Below are 24,658 nucleotides of genomic sequence, written 5' to 3' on the forward strand. Positions count from 1 at the left end.
TTATAATATCTGATTAGATTCGTATTTCAAAGAAATTAAATCTCAAATAGAAAACCTTCATATCTCACGAAAATAATATTTATTTCAAAAATATATCGCCATTGATCTGTAAAATAGCTGTAAAATAAAAGTGAAATTAAAAGTTTCAAACAAAAGTATAATTGTTTTACAAATAAAGCTAACTGACGGTAATTAAATATTTAATTCATTCATTTTCCTTATACAAACATGACTCAACAGTTTTATCTTGTAAGATCGCGTTACTTATTGAATAAAGCATAACCATAACCATATTACGTCAGTTGTAAACATTTGTCGCGTCCCCTGAGGTATTACGCTGTAATTGATTCGGTATGCAGCGGATTACAGCTGTAATCAGACTGCGGCGAACTTGTGTAATCGTGCGTCGAACTTTTAAAAAGGGAAATTTTCGATCGCTTTGGCAAGATCTCTGCTCCACTTCTCGCAATTATAACGTAAGTAGATTCGTGCGAGCCATATTTTTGTTTAGATTGATTTATTGCGATGTAACTGGCTGGTTTTTATACATTGTACTAAAGTGGTTTCATTATATTGTGCATTATCAATAATTACGTTGCAATTAGTTTCCAAATAATTAAGCCACTTTCTGTCAAAAATGTTTTGTTAGTCTTCACATGAATCTAAAACTTCAACGTGACAAAAAATACAAACGATTTGTTAAACGACTCAACTTTCTTAATAAAAACCGCAGAACTGAGTAAGAACACCACAAACATAAACATCTTTATAAGTCATAAACTGTAGGTACATACATACTTAATTGTTGATAACGTTATGAGAGGGACTACTAGATTCAAGTTTAATACATAATTTTTTCTAACCTCTTCCCTAGCTCCCCAGTAATATAATATAGATAAAAAAAACAAGCAATACACATCTCTATTTTCTCGTTATGTCATTCATTGTTATTACTAAGTTTACGATGGTGTTGGTATATCTTTATGGATAAAACCCTGAAATAAATATAGAATAAAAATATATATTACTGAATAATTATATACTTAAGCATTCATAATTAAAATCAAGTATAATTGATCCCCATTAACACGCATTATGTAGCCGTATTAGCAAAATTTATGAGATCTCTATCAACGACATGGGCCGAATTACACGTTTAATAATAATATCAGCCCTGCATTATATACTGCCTACTGCTGAGCACGGGCCTCCTCTACTACTGATCAGGTTTAGGTCTTAGTCTTTCATATTGGGCTATTGCGGGTTGACAGACTCACATACCTTCGAAAATCTTACAGAGAATTCGTGTATGCGTGGGACAACTAAATAAATTCATATTATCATGCAATAATACGTACTGCAACACAATATGGTGATTAAAATTACCATATTGTGTTGCAGTAATTTTAAGCTCTATATTGCGACAAGACAAACATAATTTATATTATGTTTACCACAATGTAATAATTAAAATGACAGATCGTGAATACGTCAATATAATGTGTGACAAGAAAGGAATAAGAAAAATCTCAGGTTTAACTACTTGGTAATGTTATATAATATGCTAACTATTACAAATTTTGGATACAATGCACATAATAGAAATATAAAAAAAAAACAATAACACCACTAAAAACATTAGAAAAGCAAATGCCAGTTACTACATTTTTAAATCCAAACTACTAAACCAATTTTAAAAATATTTCTATTTGTCCAAGTACAGCGTTTTAAATAAAAAGAATTTTCTATAGCGGTCAATAAATGATTGTTCTGAGGTAACAAAAACAAAAAATAAAAAATATTCACATCGAATTGAAAACCTCCTCCTTTGAAGTCGGATAAAAAAGAGAGTGATTAGAAATAATTAAATGAAAAGTGAAAATGTTAGCTTCATCTGTAGGTATTAGGAAGAGGTACAATTAATGCATCACTGTGCCTAGCTTTTTCACATGATTTCATAATGTCATTATCACAAAGGATACACCTTACATCTGTTAAAGAACTTACAGATAATATTCATAAATAAAAAAAGATTATGCGGTCTATCGCCTTATCATGTGCATATTAGCTTTACTGGTACCGTTACCCCTATTTTACATTATACTATTATATATACCTAATATTATTTATATATGCACCACTTTAAGTTGACTGAGAGTATATGGCATGTCTGTCTATATGCCTGTGTTTACGAAAGGAAAATAAATTAATTTTAATCCTGGTTATTTTTCTTTATTTATAAGTTCGTAATGATTTCCTATGTCTATACCAATGCTAAATACATAATATATCTGGTATGTACATATAATTATGTAATGTAGGTGGATATGGTAACTACGACTTTTCGGACAACCAACACTTCAGTCCCCAACGTGACCATGAAGACTGCAGCCTTCGAAACATCGAGAGAAAATTATAATACAAAAAAAACACGATAAAATAGTTTGATTACAATCTCATAGTTCGTACGTTACAGCAAATAAGGTTGAAAATAGTTTATTTTACATCAAAATAAACATACTTCTGCGAAAATGAACTGGTAAATAATTAGCTACACCATGGAATCTCTTTGTACGCTCACTTTCTCCCTCATTCGACGCGCCACGCACCAATTGCAAAGGACACTTGTCCGTTGGCACACAGTACACTCGACAATATTGCATAAACTTCCTTGCGTATGATTTGTAATTTAACGTTAATATAAATAGTGTTTATTCAAGGCTTAGGACAAGTAAATAAATATAGATTTAATTGGATTATTTATACGGGTTGAATGTTCATACATATTTTTATTCATTAATCACCAGATTACCGGAGATTACAATGTACCAATGTAAATACAATGAAATTAAACTGCAGAACAGCAAAAACCACACGCATAATGTGCAAAAAATATTTATTTGACAACCGTAAAAATATCAGTAAATATGAAGAGTATTTAAAATACAATTAAATTATACTGAAAAATGGCCATCGCCTCATGCATAATGTGGAAAAACGATAAATTTGACAATCGCAAAAAATATCAGTAAACATAAATTGAGTATGTATTATCAAAAATAAACAAATGATTATGAACCTAGTTAATTCTTATGTAGAGTAAAAATTTGTGTGAATTTTGTAACTTTACGAATTGATTCCTGTCTATTCTCTCTCATGTAAAAATACCCATACATTTTCGCCAATAATCAACAATGACAACTCACACGACTTCGTAACCGCGGACATTATGTTATCTCACCAATATTTTATAACTGGTATTCCGGGAAGAGACTGTCGAGTTGTCATTTCCTTAAAGACATCATTTAAGCTTGCATAAACACTTAGATATATATCGTGGTTAAGCTTTATCGCATAATACTAACAGGCACTGGTGTTAAAAGTGTGATAGATGGATAACCTGTTTATTATTAGTTAATTAATTTAGTAGGAAAGAAGGCATCCATAAGGAAGACCACAAATTCGGAAATACGACGTTGAAAGTCGCCGGATCGAACTGGAAAAAAGAGCTCAATGCCGCAGTAATTGGGAGAAGTTAAAGGAGGCCTACGCCGAGAACGTTGAAAAAGGTAAAAAAGAAGAAGAATTTATCAGTGAATATTGACATCGATGTGTTTTCAAATACAGCGCTCATCCCTAATCGCTGATCTCATTCTTTCCCAGTGACTGTTGAGCCGAGGTTCGTAACCCGTTAGTTGGTTGCCCTCAGCATGGTTGCTTAATTTTTTAAGGGTTGCGAGCGCCTAAAGCATTCACCTAAAAATCCTTTGTATAAGCCGACCTTTGTCGGGCTACAAAACGTAAGTCAGTTCCAAAAAAACAACGTGCAGGGGCGGTGTTTTGCTTTTTAATGTGTAGTTCGCTCCCTTTTAGCCTGTTAATGGGTCATCCTGTTGGATATTGCATGGTAATATCGTGAGTTTCTGGTTAAGGGTTAATTTAAGAAAAAAAAACACACACGCAAATTAAGGTCTCCGGGACCTTAACGTGGGGACGACCGCGAGTATTTATTATGCTTATTAATTGGTATTATCTAGATATTATAGTTTTTCAGCAGATAATATTATAAGGATTTTTGGACTATATTTTATTTGCATGCTCAGAAACTGTCGCGAATCCGCTTAATGTTGGTGAGTTATCTTCTATTTTTTGTTTTTGATGTTTCATGGTGGAGTTGAACCATTAATTTTGAAGCTAACATTTTAAGTCCTAATTTTGGAAAAATATGATTATTCATAACGGACTCCAGTGTTGAATCGATCGTGAAATTGAATCGAAATCGTTAAATCAAATGTTTTAAAGTAAATATACATTCGGATGTGCTGAAAGTATATCAACGTTCGATAGCCAAATTTGTCTATAATATGATTTTAGTTCACGTAAATCATAAAACTCTAAATAGGGCTAAAATATTTGGATATGGAAGGTCTTCTGGATTTCCACTGTTTTATATTTTTGAATCATTCTTTGTTTTTTTTTTATTAAAATGAAGCACTAAAAAGTCAGGAAATTCTACATCTAATGTTATCGTAGTTCGTCGGTAGCAGTAATCTAGTATGACAGGTTACACTCAAGGTCGCTGGCTAGAAACTGGAGCAGAATTATGCGCAAATGCGAAAGGTCATAACTAATATATTTTTTTTGAAGTAATTTACTTCCTCCTCTCAAGATCCAAAAGTAAATCAAATAAGGATATAGAAGAATTATTATTGATTTTATTGTAAAAGTGAGAGATCTAATAGAAGTATCTAATAAAGTAAAATCAAAAATAAATTGATGAATATAAACTTTACTCACACTATCAGTAGATATTGCGCTGTCACTCAGCGATATACCGAAAACGCAGAAACAGCACAAAAGCGCACTAATTTTACGAACCATTTTCACACTGGCACAAAATTAAAAATAAATAACACTAAACTTTTAAATTTGGAATATCGATCGTATTTTTATGGGCGACGACAAGCCGCATGGAGCGAAAGGTTCGCGGTCGAATGCAGTATGGAAGGCAAGTTGTGAATGTAACCATTTTTGAAAGGCCCGCGTAGGAGGGTTTCGCGCGGATTTCTTGCGACGTTCCATTACACGCTGACTGTATTTTAAAATTGTAATAATTTAAAGAAACTTTGGAATTAAGGAATAACAAAATAATAAATGGAAATTAATTATATTATGATTGTTGATACATCGCGTGTCACTTATCGTTGGGTTTAGAAAATTTGACCTTACACTTATCATGTGAGTGTAAATATAAAGTCATAAATATATTTTTATAGTTAACTGAGTAATAAATATTATCTTCTCTACAATCATTCATTTATAGACACTTACAATAATATGATAGTCATTATCTGCATGTTGATCTAATACAACAAACAATCAACAATAAATTAAAGTGAAATGATCGCAATTCATCATATCTGTCATATAACTCACAAAAGACGAACATGTAAATAATAAATATGTAGATAACGCGCATTATACAGCGTGATTTAATTATTAAAAATATATTCTACGTATGTTATGGAAAAATCACTTAAAACTAATGATGATTCTGTGAGATGAAGAATTTGTACATATATTTGTTTGCATCGTTCCTCTAATAACAGGTTTTCCATATTTATAGCTAAGTTGCAAGAAAGCATTTAATCAATGAAGTAGTCAGTATTCAAGTCACTTAATTTCGTTTTTGTGTGAGTAATGCGTTATTATTCGAACATCTGAATTCTAGATAAAGCAAATTATTTGATTATTAAAACTCTTTAAATTTAGTCTAGTTTTCCAAATTAAGTTATTCAATCCAAAGATCGTCCAGAAGAAATAGTCAATTGTATAAACATAAATAATCATTTGTGCATATTCTGTTTAGCCTGGTCTCTATTGTATATTTATTTTTCCTCATTGCCTTAGATCTATAAGGTATGATTAAATAAATACTTTTTAGAAACTCGTTTTTCCTATTGGAATTACCTAGTACATCGATGCTTGCTAGGCACTTAGTTCCAGCTGGTGTTTTTTGATGTCTGACGTGTTTATAGCTCACTCTGTATCACTCCCTATCAATTAACTATTGAAGAGGTGAAACTGAACGTAGTTTAGTGTGACATTATATGGAGTGCAGGGAGCTAGTGTAACGTTGAGGACTCGAGACAATATTTTTCGATTGGTATGTCATTTGTTTTAAATATACTAGTCGTTTGCTTTGGTGCTAGGTTTTAAAGAATAGTAATTGGAGTGTCGTCGAGATTTGTTATTGAGTTGAAACTTCTTTAGAATCGTTGTGATTTGAAACTCGATAAAACAAAAATGCGGCGCGATATTTGAAAAAGGAACAGCGTTTAACCAACCTGCATGTTACATTTTGCATCCTTTATTTAGAATAGTTCACAGTAATTATTTGTTATCTTCATGGTTTCTTCAAGTGAAGAGCTAGTAGATTTTCCAATCTACATGCTCGTCACTTTGCTATTTAAGATGTAAGCAAAAATGTAACAAATAGTTATTAAATACGGTTTATTAACTATTTGTATTTTCAATTGTTTTAATGTTACTTACTTGTTTGTTGTTGTTTAATGTTACTTGTTCTTGTGCCCTCAGTCTCCACCCCAAATGCACATCCATGCATGGGGGGACATTATACGGCAGCCATAGGCACGTAGTGGAATGTGCAGGTACAGCTCTTGGTTACCAAATTCACACTGAGGTCTATAAGTGCTCGCGAACATTCCCTTCCCTCTCCCTCGCCCATCCTAAGATGGTCCCTTCTCCTGCCTCAACACTTCCTTCCCAACTTCCCTTCAGGGTCTTGCAGCCGCTAAGCCGAGGGAAACCAGTATACCGTTCGAAGGTTTCCCTTGGTGTTGACTGTGGGGCCCGATATTAAAAAAAAAAACTCTCTACATACCAAGTTTCATCGAAATATGTTCGGTAGTTTCTGAGGTTATCGCGTTCAGAGAGACAGACGCGGTTAGGGTCTTTGTTTTATACGTAAGGACCAATAAATTTATACTAAAGTACTAACTAGTATTTTGAGAAACAGGATTTTGTTATCAATGATATATGAATCGTTTATACCAATAATACATTTGTATATTGTCAACACGTTATATCACACTTGATATGACATAAAACAGTGCGGAGATAATGTGTCATATATTTACTTTGTCGCTCGCATAGTTTCAGTTGTGTATGATACGACGGGCAGTTGGGTTCATTCAAGAGGGATTGCTGTTTTCGAAATGTCAAACAAATGGGATGATGACGAAGTCCTGGAAAGGTTCCGGGAATATCTCCGCATACCCAGCGTTCATCCTGACATAGATTATGGTAAGTTTGAATTATATTTGTATCTATGTAAATCATAATTTCCAATGCCGTATAGTGTATACTAAGCTGATAACTCTTGCCGTATATATTGCAAAAAAATAATTTATATTTACTACAGACGTATAAGAGGGAGATAATTAATTACCTACTCGAATTTCATTAAATATAGAAAATTATTAAACATCATATTTCTAAAATATGTTATCTTAACTTTCGTGTCTTTAATTTTTTTTTATAATGTTAATTTATTTCGTTCATTTCTCAATAAACATGACACTAAAATTGTTTATTTCACATCTCCAAAAGTGCACATCATTTTAATTTGCAATCAACACTAATAAATAAATAATTTAATATGGGATATCTTGGTATTTTAAATTTTTTAAAACCCTAAAATTGATTTTTAAGATTTTTTTTTGTAAATTTAGCATATTCCCGCCGTAACTCGTGCGCCAGAAATACATGTAATGAATGCCCAAGGCCCTTTGCTTGGGGGAGGGTCTTAACATGTCTTCCTTAACACTCGCACAAACTTATACTTTTAGGTGATTGCGTGAAGTTTTTAAAGAAACAAGCTGAGCAGCTAGATTTACCAGTCGCGGTGTATGAGCTGGTGCCAGGAAAACCTGTGGTGGTGATCACGTGGAAGGGTTTGGAGCCAGACCAGCCAGCCATACTCCTCAACTCACACATGGACGTGGTGCCTGTTTACGAGGTAAAAGAATTTGCACAACCCATATCATTTTGCTTACGCATTAGGGCAGCGTGCTGGACTAAGGCTTCCCTGTCAGTAGTAGAGACTACTTCTATTTTATATTTATTACGATGTTTGTCCTCAACAGCGAGTAGTATTCTTATATAAAATAAATAGCGTGTGTGTTAATCTGTATCCAAATTAGTTCAGTTGGTTCTGCGTTTACTTCCAAAACAGTTTCGGATTTATATTATTAATAGAAAGTAAAAAAGTAGAAATAGAAAAAGATATAAATAAGACAATATAAAGTAAGATTATGTTCCGTTCGTTCCATATTATGTACAGCATACATATTATATCGAATTCCGTTTTAAAACGTAATAAAAACAGCTTTAACAAAAATAGATATTCTTGATAAAATCAATCTAATAAGCCCGGTTATCTGTGCCAGATTAACTTTAAGTTAACAAACGATTGCGTGTTGTTGCAGCAGCATTAACACCAAAAAATATTTAATTTTGAATCCTACGTGAGAGACTATTATTGGCTATTGCATATTGTGATTTTCGTTGGTGGTAGGATATATTATTTTATATTTGCCAGTATTGCGAACACTGTACACAAGGTGTTAAAACCTGGCATAGTGGCCCACGTAAATTTATGGCGTTCCGGGATCAGCCTGTGTAAATCCGGTTGCAACATGCCGGCATATTTATGTCGACTGTCGAGAGGTAATCATCTCTCCTCAGTCGACACTCTATTGAACCCCACTCCACTTACCATCAGCTGCAGTGGGGTCATTTTATTGTGCCTAGAAATCCCACTATGCTTTTGAATTTTGAGAGCTTATGAAGCGTTTCGACCTTATAATGAAAGGTGGATTATAGGAAAAAATAAAAACAAAATTCAATAATAGTTAATCTTGAAGATAGTGCAAAAAAATAATGTTTTTCTGCCCATTTGCATATGTGGGTAATTCAATATATTTATGTGTACTCTGATAAGAAGTTGAAGTATTAATTATACAAGTTGTCATTTTATTGCTCGATTAGACGATTAGATTATTTTTTTCTTAAGAATCACTTCCTCGGTGACGTAGTTGTGTGATGGTAAGACTGCAGTCTCGGGTTCAAATCCTGAGTCGGGCAAAGTGATATTGGATTTTTCTATCAGTCCTGTGTCTGGAATTTATGCCCGATATGGCGATAGATACGCCCTCTATCACATCATGGGACGGAATACACAAGGGCAAATGGGATGCATCGGTTGCACCTCTCTCTACCCCTTTAGGGATAAAAGATTTGAATATGTGTATGTATGTTTGTGTTTTGTTTAGAATCCTTGTTATTTTAAGGTCTTATAAATATGGTATCTTGCAGGAACATTGGACGCATCCTCCCTTCGCTGCTCATGTATCAGAAGACGGTTTTATATACGCCCGCGGCACCCAGGATATGAAGGGCATCGGCATGATGAATTTAGAAGCGGTGAGGAATCTCAAGAATGCAGGAGTAAGGCTGAAGAGAACCGTGCATATCAGTTTTGTTCCAGGTAAGATTTGAGTAATTGAGTAAAATTGGAAATAATTAGTCACGTTACTTAAAGTTTACGTACCTTTATATTGTCTTTTGCTGGCAAATTTTTTTTCCATTTCGATAGTCGTCACATGGTGAGATTTTACCGTTATGGCTAATTCCGAAGAATACTGTTCCAAATTCAAATCCATTGTTTTAATATATAGGCATCCGCAGACAATGTATTACACGTAGTATTTTGCTCAGACGCGACTATGCGCGTTTTATTACATGCGTTCTCTTTGAGTTTAACTACATAATTTAGATATAAAAGATAGTTCACGATTGTGTCGCGTTTGCTGCGGGTTTGTTGCTTTGAAGTGCCGGCATAGACTTCAAAGTTTCAACTAACTACTGATTTGACGCTTTAAATAATATGAAAATCAAAGGCAAAAATTACACATACACCCACACACTCACGCCTTTTATATCCTAAGGGGTAGACGCAATTGGTGCACCCACCTTACGCCGCGCCGTGCGTATCATGGTCATGATGTGATGGGGGCGAGCCAAATACTTCTTGGTTAAATCCTTAATGCATGTTATCTCTTCAGACGAAGAAATCGGTGGCCAGGAAGGAATGCGAGTGTTCTCCGAATCAGAGGAGTTTAAGAAACTGAACATCGGCTTCGGTACTGACGAGTCTATTCCCAACCCAGGACCAAACGTATTGATCACTTTCCATGGCGAACGGACTAGCAGACGTGAGTTAAAGGCATTTTATTTCTGAGATCTTCTACACACACATATTTATTTATTTAAGAACTCCGAACGATATCTATACTAATATTATAAAACAATGGTATATCATTTTCAATACATGCTTTGGACCCTACTTCTTTAATTGTACGAAACTACTAGCATACAAATTTAAATATTTGTATACCGTTAGAAATTTTATATTATTTTTATTTCGATTTCTATTATTTTAGGAAAGTAAAAGCATAATCAAGCATTTATACCCCAAAGAGTAGTAATACCTATTCTTCATGTATATTTGTACTTTGTTTCAATATTTTGAACATAATCTATAACAATTTTCCATGGCGCAATACACGTACATACATATGTATGAAGGTCCACGCATTGCCACAGATGGCCTACCCTCTCAAGGATAGCGGTTGACCTTTACAATATGTGAAATTGTGAACGTAATCAGGTTAATTACGAAAATGAAAGTAATTTGAAATAAATTATCCACTTGCGGAATAAAATTATATAATATTTGTACATAAATATATTTAGTAATTATAATGAGGGATGTTGATGCTATAAACTGTAATTTAACGGCTAATTGGGTTTTTTTACGACTGTACGATAAGAGAAATAATATTAATTTTATAAACGCCGCTTAATTCTTTAACCGAATAAAGATATCTATTCATCGATGTTAGTACTAATATATAAATTATTTCTTGATACGACAAACGATGTAGTAAAGATGGGGCTATCAATATATATTGCCCCCATCGATGGTCGCCAAAATAAAATCGTCTTATCTTACTAAAGGTTGCAGGTGGAGATTGAATATGTTTTATATCCACCTGAATAGCGACTACAACACACAAACCCCTTTATTCATAGACGTTTTTTATCTAAGGACGGAGCATTGCTGATAATAAGTCTGTTATCACAGCAATGTTCTTTATGAAACACCTAATTAACATGTTCATTTTAATAAAAGTACGTAGTTAGAAACGTTTGCGAAGTGTCTATTTACTAGTAATTGCTACTTTTTGTTAAATTGCTAATGTTATTTTAACAGGAGTTGCATTAAAATCGAAAACTAGACAAAACCTTTGTACTTGAGATTATATCGACCAATGCCTTTGTTATTAAAACTCTATATATTATAATGTTATTTACTAAAATTGGGGTGATGTTTGTCATGCAGTTTATGGGTAGTTTTATAACTTTTTTTCCTTCGTCTGGTCATTTATGCGTATAACTATAAAAAAGAAATAGTGCCGAATGGTGAAATTTCCGTAAGAAGACCCTACACAACATATAGATACTAATATGCATAAATGTAGTCTGCAAATCATTCCAATGATAGTAAGAATAGTAAGCCGGCAGGAATTGGGTTAAATGGGCCTTTCGCCATTGAAACAGTGTTTCTGAGACAGAAAGTTTCCACACAGTATACTAATAATCATTGTTCTGTGTAGGTTGTGAAGCCTTAATACCCTAAAAAAAGTATGGATTTCACGTATTTTTCGTTGTTTTTAGAAATAAAAATAACAGCCAGAAGTAACCCAGGACACGGGGCCCTCCTTGGCGAGGACACAGCTGGAGAAAAGGTTAGTAGCATCTGTCGTTCCAATACTTAATGAGAATTCAGATTCATTACCTAAAGATCCACTTAATCTAAGCTGAAACCGAAAATAATTCAACCGTGCTTCTAAAGCGGGGTTTAGATTAGCTAGATAACTTGCACCAGTTATTATATTAAATAATCATGGCAAGCTAACTTTTGCAAATTTTAAAGCTTGCAGGACTTGTGGCGAGTCAAGTGAATATTATTGCGGTATTGCCGCTAGTGTAACTCATCTGAAAATTGTTGCGCAATTTATATCAGCGAGAACTTGCTAATCTAAAATAAGGGCCTGTTCATTTATATTTATTGTATAAAACAGTTAATGTAGATAGTACTCATTTTGTTACCATTTATTAAGGACTGCCTCGGTGGCGTAGTTGTATTGTATGACCGGTACAATAGCGCTCTGAGGTCCTGGGTTCGAATCCCGGGTCGGGCAAAGTGATATTTGGGTTTTTCTGCTCAGTATCAGCCCGGAGTCTGGAATTTGTGCCTGATATGGCGATAGGCTCGCCCCCTATCACATCATGGGACGGAACATACTTGGCGAAAATTGGGTGCCCTAGTTGCGCCTCTGCATACACCTTCGGGGATAAATGCGTGATGTTATGTATGTTATGTTTTAAGGACCATAGATTAGAATGTGGCTTTTGTATTTGATAGCTTTATATTTATGTGAGGAGAAGCATTTACTTAGAAGTTGTGAAACAGCCCCTTACTTTTATATTTTATCTGATGTATTAATTGGTGGTATATTTTCAGCTTTATTACATCATAGACAAATTTATGAAACTGCGCGCGGAGGAAAAAAGAAAGCTCGACGAGCGTAATTTATGGTTCGGTGACGTCACTACCATAAATCTGACACAACTTGAGGTAAACAAAATTAATCACTATCGACTTTTATTTACGGTTTTAAGTTCAAATTGCCAGTTAGCCTTCCACTGATATTTGAATTCTATAGGTAAATATAGAAAGGTATTCTAAAACCGTCCGTTTTAAGTTTTGGCTACATATTATACAGTCCAATAATCGATATATTTTCATAATATTTTTATTAAAAAAATATCTAATCATAATTAAGCCGCCGTTATGGTGGGTAAACCTAAAATCTTTCAAGTAGCTCTCTTTGTAGATTTATAGGGTTTATTTTTGTGACGTAGTTGTTATCAAATTAATAATAAATATTTTAGGGTGGAGTGCAAGTAAACGTTCTACCTGAGAGTCTTTCGGCGTCGTTCGACATAAGGATTGCGACGGATGTCGACCACGATGAGTTTGAAGAAATGGTAAGTAATATATTAACTTAGCTCGTAAACTTAACTTAGCGGTAATAGCCTAGTATGGAACGGACTGCCGAGACGAATGTACACAGGTTCAAAACACAAGAACACGCACCTCTGACTTTTCTATGGTTTTGTGTATATTCTTTGTGAATTGTCGATTTCTTTAGTGAAGGAAATCATTGTAAAGAATCCTGCATACCTGGGAAGGTCAGTGTAAGAATATTGAGGGTATGTGAAGCTTACTAATCTGCACTAGGCCAGCGTGGTGGACTAAGGCCTAATCCCTCTTAGTAGTAAAGGAGGCCCGTGCCCAACAGTGGGACAGTATATAATACAGGGTTGATATTATTATATTATACATCATACATACGTACATAATAATTTACAACACCTAATATGGTTAGAAATATGATGTTACTTCTCTTCTTTATAATTTATGAAGTTTAACGCTCTTTCGTCTATAAAATTTAACCATTAACAATAATAAATTATATCAGCCAAGAATCTCACCTTTTTACGTAAATAAAATTGCCTGTTTAAAGCGAGTGCTTGTTTCAAAATTTAGATTGCCAGGATATAGATTGTGCAAACAAATCATCATACAAGGTTTAATAAACATAATATTAGGTTCGAATCTTATTTCCTGTGTAATTACATCTAGATTAGCCCTTCATTTGTGACCTAAATTATACATCGTGTTGCAATTCTATATCCTTTGTAGTATACTTACAGGGTACAATCAGCATGGTTGCCGTCTTTTAAGTGTTACTAAAAAAATATGATCAATTTACATTGATTTAGAGTTTAGTGAAAATGTTACTACAATAGGTAACTTAAGATGTACAAATAGGGTTTGTCTATCGATAAAACAATGTGTTATAGTTTGACAAAGGTCTTAAATATAACAAATGCTTGTTCCAACATAACAAAGAAAATATATTTTGGTCTTCGATAGAAAATAAAAGGTAATGTGACAATCAAGGATGAATTGAATTTCGGCCAATAAAGTAGATCAGCCCGGCAAGTTTGTGCGCAATACACAGGTGCACTCTCTATCCCTTCACTCTAATAGTCTGATCGGGACGGGAGAGAGATCAGGTTCAGGACCAACGAATTTACGTGCTTTATATAGCGTGCTATACGTGCGATACTGGGGTATCCCCCTGTGCCGGAAAGTGTGATAACACTGCCAACATCCTGACACCGGGGTGCGACTGAGTAATTTTTAAGATAGAAAATTCCAGTAACTATTATTTTTGCCCGACCCAGGATTTGAACCCAAGACCTTAGCGCAGTAATCATACTCACCACCTACGCATGGAAACTACGCCACCGACGCAGTCAATCAAGGACATAATTTGGGTTAAAAAAAAGATATCTATAAGTGTCTTCTAATATTTCAGATACTTAGATGGTGCAAAGAAGCGGGACAGGACGTTATTTTGGAGTATTTAGTGAAGAACCCTCAAGTGAACAATACAAAGATTGATGACAGCAATCTGTTTTGGGTGGCGATAAAAAAAGCAGCCAATGAGATGTGAGTATATTGCATTAGAAAAGTCCTCCATTGTTGATATTGGGTAACAAAGATGATTTTAAATTCGATTAGTTTCGTGCTAGACATTAATAAAATTCATCGAAACTTAAGCGTTACTCAGAATCGTTTTTATTTCTAGGGGCCTGACTTTGAACCCCGTGATATGTCCCGGCGCGACTGACGCCCGCTACGTTCGTCAGCAGGGTATCCCTTCCATCAATATGTCTCCCATCATGAACACCCCAGTCCTGCTGCACAGCCATGACGAGAGAATCCACGTGGATGAGTTCAAGGCAGGCATCAAACGAACTGAGAAGTTTTTAGAAGCAATCGCTAATGTTTGATATGGTGATGGAGTTGATCTTTTCAGTAGTGGAGCCCAGCGGTGGGTCAGTATCTGTGCCCACCAGTGGGCTAATAATGCTGTGGTGGTATTGTTGTGTTCTGTTGTATATATAATGTAATTGGGTTGAATGGGACTCAAGAGATAACGAAATTTAAATCGAAATTATTAGAATATTTCCAGATTAGACAACTGTATTTGTATAAAAATATTTTTTTCCACCATTCTTAACTAACTAAGGTTTTAGTTACCCTGTCTTTCACCGTTTTCATGTATCACAATATATAATTTTGTGTACAATTAAGCGCAAAGATTTTATTTATAAAATATAGATTTGGTTTGGAAAATTATCCACCTAATTTGTTCCATTTATATATCATAGACATAGATATTAAAGTTCCGTCTGTTTTTCGGCGCTTTGTGGTTAACACCTTATTATTTAGCTTACATTCTTCATCTCCTCTTTTCCTTATTTTGTTGTCTTGAGCATTATAAATATTTATCAAACTACGCTAATGTGTAATCGATACTTGGAAATAAAATAAAGAAAATGTATTAATTATTTATTATTAAACTAAATTACAGAAAATATTAGTTTTAATAATACCTCTACAAAAACCTACTAAACTTACAAAACATGTGCAAACACACATAACATCAAAATCAAAATACTTAAAAAACACTAAATAGTACACAGCGTAAAAGATAAAAATAATACGTGAAAATTGCTTTGACATATAAAGCGGGCCAATCACGTCAAAATAAAATTCCGAAGGATTTTGCAATAAGACATGTTGTAACATGCACGGCCCCATTACAAAGAAACAAAATAATGTTCTACTAATCAATCCGTTTAAATTTGTATATTGCTTTATCATCAGCCGTGACTTCTTTCATTAATATTTATTTCGTTTCTGCTTCCTTACCCGTCGTACCAACCAACATCTCTGGCTTCATACGGAACGGTAACACTGGATGTTCCTGCCTGAAGTATTCCTCTATTTGAACAAGCGTTAACTCTTTAGTTTCCAGTAGGAAAATATACAGGATTACGAATGCTAAAAATAAATAATATATTATTTGACAAAAGTTTGCTATCGTTTTGTTTCATTCAATGATTACAATAATTCTAAATTGTCCGGTTTTTCTTTTTATGTTCAATGTTCGAAACTTAGATGATGCAGATGCATGGGCGCCGGGAGGGGCGTGCAAGTAAATAAATAGTAGTAATAGTAAATAGCAAAAAACATAAGTCACTGAATAAATGTGCAACAATGGGAACTATCCACCATAGAGGCTTTTTATGATAACGCATTTTGAGACTCGCTCGATTTGAATTTGAAAATAAATCTTAACGATATTATATAGTGTAGTACGTAGATAAACTCTCTAAAACTAAACTTTGCGGCGCCCATATGTAGATGTGTAATAAAATATCACTACTTAGTATAAAACAAAGTCGCTTTCTCTGTCCCTATGTCCCTTTGTATGCTTAAATCTTCAAAAACTACGCAACGGATTTTGATGCGGTTTTTTTAATAGATAGAGTGATTCAAGAGGAAGGTTTATATGTATAATAACATCCATTAAATAGTGGAGAAATACTGTTATTTTGTTATGTTATACCCGTGCGAAGCCAGAGCGGGCCACTATGTTTTTATATACAACGTTCACAGTTTTTCTGTAGTGTATTTAGTATCAGCATTGCACCCGTGCGAAGCTGGGGCGGGTCGCTAGTTTATTTATAAATTAATTTTATTACTTATAAGTACTGGCTTATTAAATAGTATCACTTACAAACTAACGAAACGATTCCAAACATAATCATTGTGTTTGCGAAGCCCAGATATTTTGTTTCATATACAAATATGAAGTTCGTAAAAAACATAAACAGGTTGAATACAGACAGGGACACGCCCACAAGCATGCCACGAATCTGGAAATAAACAAATGCTTTCATTACTGTCATCGGCGGTCGACGATACTTGTACCGGAGATCGTGGAACACCTTTAGGGTGTTTTGGGGTTTCTTTTTTTTATTTCTTTAAATGACGAAACGAGCTTGTCGTTCGCCTGATGGTAAGCGATACGACCGCCCAAAAACAGTAGAAACACAATCTAACATCTTGAATTACAAAGTATTGTTTGGTTGTCAACTGCGCTTGCCATCCTGAGGCATGAGGTGTTGAGTCTTATTATGTCCAGTAGTTACATTGGTTACAATGTCCTTCAAACCGGAACACAACAGTGGCTACACACTACCGCTTGGCGGCGGAAATAGACATTGCGCTGGTACTTACCCAGGCAGACTCTCACATATGAGAGACCTTACTTGCCTCAGTCCTAAACTACCTCTACCTCCCCTATATAATATAGTGCTGGTATTATATATCTTACCTGTAATGGATACGCTTCCCCCATTAGCATGAAGGGCAGAGTCCCGTACCCTATAGTCGCCAAGACAATGTAACTCATGTAGCAAAGTTGTGGGAACAGGGTGGGGCCTGGACTCCAGTGTATATACAGACCGATACTGATGCAAACTATGCCTTCTCCTGCAGCTGGAAAGTCGTACAGGTTAGAATATTACTATAATCATCTACACATTGTAATCTTTTTATAAATATTGAAAATTTCTGTCGCCTATTTTTTTTATTTGAGCACAACAATGTGGCGCCACTGCATTTGATGGTAAGTGGAGTGGGGTCCAATAGAATGTTGACTGACAAGAGATGGTTCCTGCTCGGCAGTCATTACAATTATGCCGGGCTGTTGGAACCGGCTATACACAAGCTGATGCTGTAACGCGACACACTTACGTGGGCCACTATGGCGGGTTTTAACACCTTGTGTACGGTGGCTATCCGGGCGCATATAAAATATATCCTACCACAACCAGGGACTATATATGTTACATTAAAATATGAAAATATATATGTCTCTACGGAAAAGGCATTAGGAAAAATTAATTATTTATTTTTTTACAATAACGAACCAACTTAGTGCAAACACTGGTTAATATTTAAAAGTTAATTGTTACCTGATATTAAAGCCATAGGCCTTCTCTTGGCCTTAAAAAGTATTACTGCAACCACAACCCCGGCCACAACTCTGGTAACACCCAGTAGAACGTTACCAAAATTCGCCTCAACAGTCGATTTCGATTGCTGCGAGCAAATTCAGTACATTAATATCAATTAATATTTTATCGTTTTATACATACATAATCATGTAGACGTTACATGAAGTATAAAGAAAAATGTATGTTAAGAGTGTTTTAACAAGACCCAATTCCCTGTGACAATTGAAATTGGCTTACAGAATACCATTCTAAATTCCGTTGCTAATTTCACGAAGATAACGTAACAAGACCGTATTACGAGTTTACACTGTCACAGATAATAAGACCAAGAATAAAAGCCCTGTATCTGTGTATATTTTTGTTTTGTAGTCAAAAAATGGTCTATAAGTTAATCCAACATCTATATATGCCAAATTTCATCCCAATACGTTTGAAAGTTTTTGCGTTTACTTCAGACAAACGTCAATTTTATTATAATAAGAACAAAAGAAATTATATATATAAGAACGGATGACCCGATTTGGCTGAAAATTGGTTGAGAGGTAGCTTAGAACCAGGAGACGAACATAGGACGTGACATAAGACGTAGTATAAGAAAGCAAAATTTGGTATGGAGATAGTATAAGACCCTGGGAAGGTTATAGGCTACTATCCCGGGAAAATATATAGTGGGACTTTTATCCCAGAAAACTCCTTCACGCGGGCGAAGCCGCGAGCAAAAGCTAGTTTATAATATAAGTATGAAGTAAGATTTTTAAGCACGCACTACGCATACAAATAGCATAATGCATTTTCCATTTTCAGGGGTAGACAGAGGTGTTATGACATTCACATTTCACTTGCTATGCTATGTTATTATTCAGCCTATTAATTTAACGGGCACAACTATTGCAAATTCCGGACTGATACTGAGCGGAAAAGTCCAACATTATCTAATATTATAAAGAGGTAAGTTTACCTGTAGCATCACAACAGCCCACATCACAACTACGTATATGCCGCTAAACTGAGTCAAGGCGAAGTAACCGAGCACCATAAAAAACGGCCTATATGCATACGGTTTGACCACAGACTTCATCATTTCTAACAATGATAACCTGAAATTACATTTTATACATGTGATTTTGGCTGCTTCTGATGTAAGGTGAAATGAAGCCAAAAGTAAATGTCGATTAATAAGATATTGCATCCTTTGACGACACTCAGGGTCTATTTGTGAATGCTTTCGGCATTTTTTTTTTGTCTCGCAGTAAATATTCATCTTATAGATACCATTCATGAACCTTGGGAGCGGAGGAATATTTATGTCGGACTCACCAGCCTCCTGACCCAGAGGGCATATAGGGAGCATGTACCTACCAATTTTATGCCGATATACCGACTAAAACCTGCGGTGGCCTGCTTCTGCATACGTGAAACGGTTCCGGGGGGTCGCGAATGTATCTGAATTCACCAAACCCGTTTCCGCACAATGCCGCTTGGCGGCTCATTTCTTTTGGGGCTCAGAGGTCTCGAGACTCTGCCTTCTGGCGCGATGTGCATCCTCATAGTATTCTATGTGAATTGCCTCTTTCCTTTGATATTATTTTACGAATGTTAATATCATAGGAAAGGAGTACAACCGCACTCATTATGCGCAAGGTGACGCTGGTAATTTTATTTTCGCAAGGATATTAGAAAATTAATATCAAACGCTTAACCAAATAAAATAATCACAGAATTCCTCACTTGTAAAGCTTATGACTCCGTTTAAATCGCAGCATGTCTGCCATTTCAGAGTCTATGTCGTGTTTTTTAGATCTAAATTTCATCAGGGTTTTCCTTGCATTCTCTTCTGAGTCTTTGAGGAGCGTGTAGTACGGAGATTCGGGCAAAAAATAATTTGTAAGCAAAAGTATGATCGAAAAGATCCCTCCGATGTAGCACAATATTGTCCAGTGGAAATATGCGCCTAGGCCGGCCTGAAAGAAAAATATTAATTAAGCTTTTTATTCTACTAAAGCTGGTTATAACAGATCTGATAGTATGTATCTAAATACATCATGGACCTGCGTGAGATTTCTAATTTCTTGCCTTTCGCCAGAAATATACCATCATTTCTAACCTATTGGCGTCATACCAGCAGCGACTGATAACTTGGCCAGTACATACTTGGTAAATTGTTAATTAACATGATAATACAAGATCGACCTCAATTGTGATGCCACAGGATACCCCGAGGGTAGGAAACGCTCCCGTGACGGCTCGCATGTTCGGCAACGACATCTCAGTGAGGTAGATCCTTGGACAGCTCATAGCCATGCCACAGCCTATACCGGTTATCAAACGCCCTGTAAATAAGGTCCAATATGGCTGATTTATTTGTTTAGTCTGACCAGGAACGAAGAAGCAAATATGTGAAAGCGTAAGTGGCGCCTCCGGTGCAGATTTTTTTAATTTCCTGCTCAGGCTTTTACTTTATTTCGAATTGCTTTTTTCGTTATCCAATTTAAGAAAAGAAGCTTATATCCAAACTTAATTTCTCTTTTGAAAAACCTTGAGGTAATCCATGTTACCCTGCACCAATATAGTTTCCTTTACAATAATTAAATCTTACTGGTTTAAATACAGACCGATCACAATATCTACTGGAGTTTTTGCAAATCCGGTGTACAGCCAACCGACACTCATAGGCCCTTCGCTTAGAAACAGGAGTTTGCTTCGCCCGAATCTGTCAGAGAGTAATCCACTGATGAGGCATCCGAATGGCGCTGACAGAGATAGTACACTGGCTGAAACATATTATTAATTAAATATCAATTTATTACACTTTATACACAAAAAGTATAAACGTGGATTTGGTGCCGAACGCATTTTCTCACGGTTAACACTTAGGTGCTGCAGTCTGGAACCAACTATTAATACTAACATCAATTTAGTTATAGCAAAAGCTCACACCTTCTTTCAGATGATGTATCTTAATAAAAAAGAATTCAGAACATATCACAAGATTCTAATATTACACTTTAACACATAATTAATCAAGTTACAAATTTTATTTCTTTATTTATAATAAATTTGGTTTGAGATATCATAGCAACATTATAGATGGTATTATTTATCAGAGAATCAAACAATATAAAATAGATATTTTGGAGCAATATATGAAGTAATTTCCATTCGACAAAATTACACTAAAAAGTTCACGATCAACTGCCATAAAAAAACCCACCGATCCAAGATTCTTCTATCAGGGAAGGATGAATATCCGAGTCGGGCCGAAAAAGCTGTGGTACCATCACAGCAGGGAACCCGAATGCCAGTCCGATCCCCATCGCAGACAGATTGACCCAAATGCCATATCCGAGCTGGATGAAGGTGGTTTTACACCAAAATCCAGGATTTTTGTACGCCTCTGGGTCATGTCTTGCAGTTCCTGACATCTTTGATTACGTAGTCGGTAAATACAATTTGCTTTTAAATATATCTTTAAAATGAAATTTAATGGTTTTTTTATGACAGATTTACTTGACAATGACTAGCAAATTTCAGATGTCACAACAGCATTTTCCCTTTGATAAATAGGAATTTCGTAAAGAAGTATAATATCAAATCGGTCTATAGTTCCAATCATGGAGATAAAAAGTTCTAATAGATTGCCTATACCTTTCTTCAGTCTTTCTATTAGATAAATAGAGTGTACTTGGAATGTGACAAAAAACGCAAAAAACACTACACGACTCCGTGCCGTTTTATTGTGATTGGTTGAGAGACTAACACGTGACCGAGTCATTATTCTCTCGATCAATTACAAACATCGATTTACAAGTCGCTTTTTTGGAACATTCTAAGGGGGCAGGAATCTATCATGAAAGAAAGTTGCAACAAAGACGAAAACATTTCGCTTGTTTGAACTTAGTCCGTCAATTAACACATTTTTGGAAAAGCATATTCCTAATAATATTTGGAAGCGCTTACCAAAATGATTCTAAAAGTAAGGTTTAATAATCCAACGTGTTTAACTTGATTAGCGACAATGAGCAAAAATCTAGCCGCTAGTTTGTCCGTTTTCTAAACACATGAGGGAATATAAATGGCTTCGTGTGTTTGTTGTTAGCGAACTGTGCGCTGAACACAGGCTTCAGTTTCGTCCCCGCGAGTCGCGTATTGATGTTCTCTTCAAATGCTGATAGTATCTTGAGCAACGTCCCGCGCGATATGTCTTTGAATTCTAGCCCGTTTGTGAATTTAACTGTTGGAATATAAACACAAAATTGATTTAAGTGTTATATTATTTTCATTTGCCTTTTGAAATTATGATTTAAATTTCCTATACAATGGTAAGTTGCTCAGTATTAATCTTCATGTTTACCATTAATAAGCATTGATCCATCGATCAGTTTTATATTTAAAAAATATTTTTTTAGAGTTAATAAAATAAATAAATGCTTCAATTAGTGCTATGATTGTATTTTTAACACCAAATTATTTAGTACATGTAGTACATGCATACTAATAAAAACATTTACAAAATTGTTGCAACTCCTATCAGTTTTTTTGTTTTTTTATTTTGATTCACTCACCTTTATTTCTCTTATCAAACACGTAAGTACCACCAGTCAAAACAAACAGTGCAAATACAACGACTTGTAAACTCAACTTCATGGTTCAAATTGCTGATATCGTAGGAGTTCTGTGTTGTGGAGTATAAACAAAATTTAGGGTTCCTTTAAACATATTCACCTTTACGCATTTCACGAACAAGTAACTGTGGTACTTCGAATTACGTTCTCGGCTTTATTTTTTTGTTCATATGCTCTGTTACTAATGGGTACGTTCTATATAAATAAGGGTATTGTTTCGTTCTACTTGCTAGCAATAAGTGTTTAAGATTTTGCAATTATTTATAATGCTTCTAATAGACTATACTGCCTCTATGGGTTAGCTATATTTTATGGTACGACTGCAGTGCTGAGGTCTCGTGTTCGATCCCCGGGTTGGGTCAGTGATATTGGTTTTTTCTGCTCAGTATCAGCTCGGGGTATGTAATTTGAGTCTGAAATGGCGATAGGGATGATTCCTATCACCTCACGTATCAGAATAGACGCGTTAGAATATGGGTGCACCATTTGCGTATCTGCCTAAACCTTCGAGGATAACAGGCGTGAGTGTGTATACTCCGTATAGATGTGAAATAATAACGACAATGTTTCTTAACATTTTTATTAATTGGATAAATCCAACAAATTTCACTATATACAACTCTCTATCACAAATGCTTAAATTTACATATAAATAAATTAGAATTTAAAATGCATTGCATGCTAAGGTAACATTTTCTTCAACTTACATTAAAACATTATAAATTTTTACATATTTTAATGTGCTTTATAAGCGTCTTTGGGTTCTAATATTATTGGGTCTACTGTACAACGTTGAAGTCATCATTTTAATCACAATTTCTACTATAGCGTTAAATGGCACATAAAGTACAATCTTATCAAAATATAATTATACAAATTAATACTTCTCACAAAATATACAACATCACAATAATGTGTTATTGAACACTGTTAAAAATATCTTAACAATTTACATACGTACAAAACACTTAGATAAAGATCTAAGTGATATAAAATATAAAAATATAAGTCGGGAAAAATTCCCAAGACATTTTGATGGAAATACAAGGCAATCTGAAGGCACATACGTTATTAAAAGCAAATGCTTTTTAAAAACTGTAGATTAATAGACGTCAGTTAGGTTAGATCACCTACTTTGAACAAGATTTTATTATTCATTAACTAGGTATACGAGGAAACGGAATATTTTAAATCCAAATATTACATCACGACAAGAACAGTTTAGATAAGTAGGTGGGCAGAACCCAGGGAGAACCAGGTTAGCAGAAAAGTAAGTTCCCAGTTGTCGCTTTTGCAAAGTAACCGCTTGTAGCTACATATATTGCATGGCGGGAACTAGAAATAAGCACGTACAATTCTAATGATTCAAAAATATTTTCTGCATCTCTATTTTTCATTTAGAAAATGCAGTATTTATTCCGATAGTAAAGATGTAGTTTATGTTATAAATATCTGCAAGTCGTACTTCATACAATAAATAAATATATATTTGAACAGAAACTTACTTCATAATCCTTTGGATGAGATTTAATTTTCTATGTTTTGAGCATGTTGGGGCATTTCCCTGTGCCTTTTATCTACATGTATGTACAATATAATTTTTTCTAAGTCACTTAAAAGTCCACACTTCACAATCATCTCAAGCAGTCGCAACGGTTTGTGCACTGTGGATGCTGTTTTTCTTATTCAGCGATTTTGTTCTGCCCGAGAAGTAGTCTTCGATTTCTTGGAGTGTCTTGCCTTTTGTCTCAGGTAAGAAGAAGTAGAAGAAGATGATACCTGGAATAAATATCACGCTGAATTAATATCTCCTTAATCTATTAAATACTATTAGAATATACTTAAACTGCCTCATGGGCGAAGTTATATTGCGTGCG

General features: G+C 34.8%; 4 protein-coding genes across 6 annotated transcripts in view; 1 reads left to right on the top strand and 3 right to left on the bottom strand.

The window, feature by feature from the left end:
• The window catches only part of LOC115454112 (general odorant-binding protein 70), a 35,495-nt gene extending 30,455 nt beyond the window's left edge, over positions 1–5,040 (bottom strand). Inside the window, exon 1 of the mRNA XM_037443624.1 lies at positions 4,798–5,040. Coding sequence (XP_037299521.1) covers positions 4,798–4,881 — 84 coding nt within the window. The 5' untranslated portion in view covers positions 4,882–5,040. The remainder of the gene's footprint in view (positions 1–4,797) is intronic.
• On the top strand, positions 3,555–15,666 carry LOC115454371 (aminoacylase-1-like). Of its 2 annotated transcripts, none has more exons than XM_037443623.1 (10): positions 3,555–3,569; positions 7,177–7,326; positions 7,872–8,041; positions 9,400–9,571; positions 10,149–10,298; positions 11,824–11,894; positions 12,674–12,787; positions 13,105–13,200; positions 14,601–14,734; positions 14,874–15,666. In XM_037443623.1, exons 2-10 carry the CDS (start codon positions 7,239–7,241, stop codon positions 15,076–15,078), a joined length of 1,200 nt encoding a protein of 399 aa, XP_037299520.1. In that variant the 5' UTR covers positions 3,555–3,569; positions 7,177–7,238; the 3' UTR covers positions 15,079–15,666. The 2 variants fall into 2 exon arrangements, with proteins under 2 accessions (XP_037299520.1, XP_037299519.1); XM_037443622.1 differs by lacking the exon at positions 3,555–3,569 and adding an exon at positions 6,011–6,166.
• On the bottom strand, positions 15,628–21,875 carry LOC119190787 (facilitated trehalose transporter Tret1-2 homolog). Its single transcript, XM_037443621.1, has 9 exons — positions 21,371–21,875; positions 20,772–20,930; positions 20,350–20,489; positions 19,888–20,120; positions 19,118–19,256; positions 18,118–18,244; positions 17,475–17,638; positions 16,875–17,013; positions 15,628–16,135 (listed from the first exon to the last, which is right to left on the bottom strand). Exons 1-9 carry the CDS (start codon positions 21,579–21,581, stop codon positions 15,981–15,983), a joined length of 1,467 nt encoding a protein of 488 aa, XP_037299518.1. The 5' UTR covers positions 21,582–21,875; the 3' UTR covers positions 15,628–15,980.
• A 1,470-nt stretch (positions 21,876–23,345) lies between these two features.
• Positions 23,346–24,658, bottom strand: part of LOC115453532 (facilitated trehalose transporter Tret1) — a 40,519-nt gene continuing 39,206 nt past the window's right edge. For both annotated transcript variants that reach the window (XM_037443619.1, XM_037443618.1), the window contains one exon: positions 23,346–24,560. In XM_037443619.1, the coding sequence (XP_037299516.1) occupies positions 24,421–24,560 (140 nt within the window). In that variant the 3' untranslated portion in view covers positions 23,346–24,420. The remainder of the gene's footprint in view (positions 24,561–24,658) is intronic.

The sequence above is a fragment of the Manduca sexta genome, chromosome 26 (genome assembly GCF_014839805.1).
Source record: "Manduca sexta isolate Smith_Timp_Sample1 chromosome 26, JHU_Msex_v1.0, whole genome shotgun sequence".
In the NCBI taxonomy this organism is placed as follows: Eukaryota; Metazoa; Arthropoda; class Insecta; order Lepidoptera; family Sphingidae; genus Manduca; species Manduca sexta.

Excerpts from the sequence above, each read along its gene's own strand:
- LOC119190787 (XM_037443621.1), bottom strand. The coding sequence starts at position 21,581 with ATGTCAGGAACTGCAAGACATGACCCAGAGGCGTACAAAAATCCTGGA. Across the intron at positions 20,490-20,771 it reads TCCAGTAGATATTGTGATCG|GGCGTTTGATAACCGGTATA; the intron begins GTCTGTATTTAA and ends CCTTATTTACAG. Across the intron at positions 20,121-20,349 it reads CCTGTGGCATCACAATTGAG|GCCGGCCTAGGCGCATATTT; the intron begins GTCGATCTTGTA and ends TTTTTCTTTCAG.
- LOC115454371 (XM_037443623.1), top strand. The coding sequence starts at position 7,239 with ATGTCAAACAAATGGGATGATGACGAAGTCCTGGAAAGGTTCCGGGAA. Across the intron at positions 11,895-12,673 it reads AGGACACAGCTGGAGAAAAG|CTTTATTACATCATAGACAA; the intron begins GTTAGTAGCATC and ends GTATATTTTCAG. Across the intron at positions 12,788-13,104 it reads TAAATCTGACACAACTTGAG|GGTGGAGTGCAAGTAAACGT; the intron begins GTAAACAAAATT and ends TAAATATTTTAG.